This window comes from Pundamilia nyererei, unplaced genomic scaffold (assembly GCF_000239375.1).
Source record: "Pundamilia nyererei isolate P.nyererei 1_Seehausen unplaced genomic scaffold, PunNye1.0 scaffold01805, whole genome shotgun sequence".
NCBI lineage: Eukaryota > Metazoa > Chordata > Actinopteri > Cichliformes > Cichlidae > Pundamilia > Pundamilia nyererei.
The window spans coordinates 2,466-8,100 of NW_005189206.1; the positions used below are offsets into that span (position 1 = coordinate 2,466).

The window sequence follows — 5,635 nt, forward strand, 5'->3', positions numbered from 1 at the left end:
CATATACGTAAAAAGTTATGCAAATATGTACCGGTAACTTGTTTTTCAAAATATTAATAAAAGGGATGTGGTCCCAAACAGCCATCTCTTTCCTGACAATCCCCTCTGTGCGTATTCTCGTACATATGGTAAGTAAACATTAAAACACCTGCGGCTTTTAGTCAGGTGCGGCTAATGTATGTACAAAACAGGATTTTCCCCTAATTTTAGCTTGTGCGGCTAATATTCAGGTGCGCTTTTTCAGTCCAGTCCTTGACTGAAAATGACTTTCAGAGGACAAGTTTTTTAAGACACTTTTAACACTGACTTTTGAATCATTCAAGCAATAAAAAGGCACCTAACTCCTGGGAACCAGTGTTGTGTCTACACACAACAGACAACTTAGCAACAAAACAATTTTAGATTGCATCCTTTCAGCCTGTCACATAAATCCATTATTTAGTCCTATATTTCAAAGACAACAGTTTGAGAAGCATGAAATACGATTTTTACAGCAACAAGATTAGTTCTAAGAACTGCTAACCAAGAACCTGGCATATCTCAGCTAAGTGGGCTAAGCTTTGAGGAAATTGGACAATTAGGGGACAAAAAAAAAAAAAAAAAGAGGCAGGTATCTGAAAGTCATAAAAAAATCCAGCATAGACCTGACACATGACCTGATAGATGCATCTGACTCCCATGGTTCACCATCTACTGTTCGCCAAAGCCTCAGAATTGCTCGCAGTGGAGGGTGGCATCCAAAGAAGAGCTTTAAATGCCCTTCAAGAAGCCTGGTGAACCATTCCTGAAGACTGCTTAAAGAAATTACACAAAGAGAATTCAAAGCTGCTCCTACCAAATATTGATTTTCAAGCTCATTAGAATTGTACAAATTATGTTTTTGACTTATCTATTGTATTTCCATTTATGCTCGAACATGTTTGAATAAATCTCTGCACATATTTCCAAATTTCCCAGCAAAATACAAAGAAATGATAGGTGGCTCAAGACTTTTGCACTGTATCATATACATGTTCAGTTATACAGTTGAGGTCCTGTGAGGACAGTTATGCTGCAAACGTATATAGCCAAAGTTGTTTTTACCTCATTCATATTTGTTCACATAGGTATGACTATTTGTTTATACCTGGGCAGGACAGATTGCTTCACACAGCTTGCAAGCAATGCAACGCTCTTCTCCTGAGGGATACCTGTTTTGACACATTCCAAAAACTTGGTGAGGTTTGATTACTAATACAGTGTCATCTCAGAGCCTCCTATAAAATCTCAGATGTATGGAGGTGTTTTCAGATACTATTCAAAGATGCTAATAGTTTAGAAAAAAAGTTAAATCTAAAAAGTTACAATGTTTTTCTTGCATTGCATATGATCCTCCTTATATAAGAAGTTACTGGTCGATTTGTTAAACAGACACAAACACACTGTATTGTGTGTGTGTATATATATATATATATATATATATATATCAAAGCACCAATCAATGACTATCAAATTTATTATTCTGACATCTTATCATTGCTACCAATCATATTACACTGACTGGTGTTTGTCAAATAATCATCCTCACCTGCGCAACGCATGTTCTCCTCTGAAGCGTGGCGACAGTGGTCCTTTTTCAAACGGGTAGTTAATGGTGGCAGGCTCTCTGAACAGGTAGCTCATTGTCATGCCTAGACCTGGCATTACAATAAAACCACATTTTCAAATGAGAACGCTTACAATTATTAACACCTCCATGAAAATTTTATGCATCTGTATCAAAAAAAATTCCCCATCTATCAAAAAAAAAATTCCCCATCTTTTATCTCTCAAGCTCAGGTCCCCTGACAGAGGCCTTGGAACTTGAACCCTTGCTGTTCCTAGGACGGCGCTCTTCTGGACAGAGATTTCAGATGTTGTTCCAGGGATCTGCTGGAGAAACTCGCCTAGTTTGGGGGTTATTGCACCGAGTGCTCCAGTTACCACTGGGACCACTGTTACCTTCACCCTCCACATCTTCTCGAGCTCTTTTCTGAGCCCTTGGTATTTGTCCAGCTTCTGATTTGCTGTCATTTAGTATCACTACATCTATCAGTACGGCTGTCTTCCTCTGCTTCCCTACCACTACTACGTCCGGTTGGTTAGCTATCACCAGTTTATCCGTTTGTATCTGGAAGTCCTACAGGACCACCATTTTGACCTCGGGACTTCCAGGTCATACTTGGCACAGTATACTATGCCGGCCACTTGGTTATGGCGTTCAAAGTGTGCCCTGCCTGCCAGCATCTTGCACCCTACTTATGTGCTGGATTGTCTCAGGGGCATCTTTACACTGTGCTGTCTTTCGGTCCAGTTTGCATCTCCTCCTTTGGCCATCTTATTATCCCAGCAGGGTACCTGATCATGGGCAGGGATTAGGTGTTGGCGGTCGGTGACGTGTTGGAAGATAAATTGACGTTCCAGACCCAGTTTTGCTGCTAACTGCTTGAGGTTTTATTTCAAACCATTTACCATTGAAATGTAACATCCAGATGCACAGAATCAACCTACTGGGACAAAAACGTTAAAATATCATGGGGGGACTAATGTTACCCTCATCTGTAAGATAACAAATACAAAGAACATTTTCCATGAAGTGACAGTACCCCAACTACTTCCACTGGTAAAGGAAAACACAAAGATCCAATTATTCGTACAGGACAGAGAAACATTCAACTGACCTCTGAAGAGCTCTGTCCATAGCAGTGTTTGTGCTGCTCTGTCTGTGATGGACTTCATGTCGACAGGGATCTCCTGAGCATTCACATACTCTTATGTAGACAAAGAAAGGAACACACACACACACACACACACACACACACACACACACACAGCCAAAACAAAATAATGGTAATGCGCCCAATTTACATGAGTGTAAACTGTAAAATATCAGTGTAATTCATAAATCTTTTTTGTTTTTTCATCAAGTGAAGCTGAGTACATCCTTCTTCAGGATGTAAGAATGTGAGGAAAGCCCAACTAAGGAAAACATCCTGAACTAAATTCTAAAACTGTCTGAAGTCCATGTGTGAATGAAAATATCGTGGTACAGCCTCTGAAAGCCCTTGAATTGAGTTGTGTTGTAGCAGCACTTACTGAATCCGTCCCTTTGTGCCGACACACTGAAGGACCTTGCTAGATTCTGGCTGGCCACAAAAAAACCTGAAGGTAAAAACATTTCAGAAAAGATAAACAGTAAACCTACTACAATGCAGTCAACTTGACACTACAGGAAGCAGTCTAGAGTGGAGTAATACAATAGAATTTTCCATCAACACAGAGTATAAATCTTTCTCACTTTTAGCTTCTGTCCAGAAAAATTTAAAACTCGTGTGATGGTAAATGAATTGCTAATTATATTGCCGTTTTCTATTCTTGCCTTACTACTGAGCACTAAAAGCACTTTAAGCTTGTACTGTTTGCTTTAAATATCAGCATTAAACAACAACTAACTAGCTTTTATTGTCTCTTCACTGAACCTAGCAATAGTTAATGGATATCACAGCCTAATCTGCACCAGTCAAATATAATCCCTTACATTAAATAATACAACAAAACTACAAACAAACCAACTTAGTCTACATTCCAATAAAGTGAACAGCCTATTGTTGTCATACAACACTGATTTTGAATAATGAAATGTTTATAAATCACTTTGCTTTTCAAGACATCTCTTTATGGTAAATACCCAGATGACATCAGCAACAGAATAATGTTTCCTCTCCAGGGCACCTCTTTCTTACATCTCTCTCTACTTCCATTCATCCATTCGCTTCCGCTTATCCTTTTCAGGGTCGCGGGGGGCGCTGGAGCCTATCCCAGCTGTCATAGGGCGAGAGATGGGGTACACCCTGGATAGGTCACCAGTCTGTCACAGGGCCAACACACAGAGACATTCACACTCACATTCATTCACACATTCACACCTAGTGACAATTTGGATTATCCAATTAACCTATCCCCACAAGCTGCATGTCTTTGGACGGTGGGAGGAAGCCGGAGTACCCGGAGGGAACCCACGCAAACATGGGGAGAACATGCAAACTCCACACAGAAAGACCCCGGCCTGATGTTGGAATTGAACTCAGGACCTTCTTACTGTGCGGCAACGGCTCTCTCTACTTGTAAGAATGAATTTATCACACAATAACTTCCTTGTAAAAACAGAAACGTTACCTTTAGGTAGCAGAAATATTGTGTTAGAGTTAAACTTCAAAACTACAGTTTCCTTATTGAGGTGTTTGACATTACCTGCTACTTCTAAAGCTTAAAAAAAGCATTTAATGTGATAATGCTCACTCTCATTCTGTGCTAGGGCTAGGCTGCAACTTTACCGACATCTGTATACATCAGGGGTCCCCAACTCCAGGCCTCGAGGGCCGGTGTCCTGCAGGTTTTAGATTTCACTCTGGGTCTACACACCTGAATCAAATGATTAGTTCATTATCAGACCTCTGGAGAACGGCAAGACATGTTGAGGAGGTAATTTAGCCATTTGAATCAGCTGTGTTGGATCGCGGACACCGGCCCTCGAGGCCTGGAGTTGGGGACCCCTGGTATACATAAATGCATGACAGGGGTGAGAAGTAAGAAAGGATATGTGGCAACAAGGCTCTCTGAACTGTTGAGTGAATAAGAATGTAAGGCCGTCATACCTGGCCTTGATGCAGAGTAAAGTACACGCAGTGTTGCAGCCATCACGTCTTAAATCTGAAACCAGACATCAAAGTTTATGCATTAAGGTGTAATAGTTGAAAGAGAACAACGTGGATAACATTAACAGATTAAAGTTCATTTTTATTTTTTTTTATGGCAGGGCACAGGTAAGTTATGCCATATGAAACAATATGCATGCAAACGTTTATTAATCCTGTATTGTTACTTTCTAATATTAGATGTAATGTACAATGCAACATATCCTTTCTAGATTATATAACAATACCAACATTTGGAAATAAAAGTACTTCGGCAGAACTCGATAGTGACAGTGACTACTAAAACACACACGTCATGACAAATTGACAACCAACTTCCCATCATTTAATACACAATAAATACTAGCAGAGTTTAGGTTTTCCTTCCAAACGGAACGTAAGCGATTCTTGCTAAGCTCACCTGTTTCTTAAACTAAGCTAGCACTGAATAGCAGCCGATTTGTAGCGCACATTGTCAAGGACTTTTGCACATTTCCTTTTACCTAAATTGCTGTATCTATATCCCATCTTATATTAACCGAGCATGACGCCAAGTCAACAATTCACGGTCATAAAACAACTTGGAAATTGTTTCTCTACCTTTAAGGTTTTTGAAATGACCGACACGTCGGTACTTGGCCTTCTGAACCACAACAGCGGACGATTTGAGGAACGGACCCGACATTACAGGAAGTTACACGGGATGACGTCACGAATACGTTCGCAAAGACGAAATGCTGCCCTCATGAGGCGCTAGAATGTAGGTGCACCTGACATTAGCGCTTCAGTTCTTACTGGCAAAAAGAAATTAGGTTCGTCAGACGTTTTTCTAGTCTGAGCACTACACAACCTCATTCACCCAAGCACTTTTTTATATGCTGTTTCTATGCGCCTTTTGTCTAAAGCATACGAGCAACATGGGG

General features: G+C 40.4%; 1 protein-coding gene across 1 annotated transcript in view; it reads right to left on the minus strand.

Moving 5' to 3' along the window:
- Positions 1 to 5,425, minus strand: part of LOC102200384 (NADH dehydrogenase [ubiquinone] iron-sulfur protein 8, mitochondrial-like) — a 7,544-nt gene extending 2,119 nt beyond the window's left edge. The window contains exons 1-6 of the mRNA XM_005755529.2: positions 5,313 to 5,425; positions 4,674 to 4,728; positions 3,115 to 3,180; positions 2,700 to 2,789; positions 1,568 to 1,676; positions 1,127 to 1,190 (exon numbers count right to left, since the gene is read on the minus strand). Of these exons, the coding sequence (XP_005755586.1) occupies positions 1,127 to 1,190; positions 1,568 to 1,676; positions 2,700 to 2,789; positions 3,115 to 3,180; positions 4,674 to 4,716 (372 nt within the window). The 5' untranslated portion in view covers positions 4,717 to 4,728; positions 5,313 to 5,425. The remainder of the gene's footprint in view (positions 1 to 1,126; positions 1,191 to 1,567; positions 1,677 to 2,699; positions 2,790 to 3,114; positions 3,181 to 4,673; positions 4,729 to 5,312) is intronic.
- Between the last annotated feature and the right edge of the window lie 210 nt (positions 5,426 to 5,635).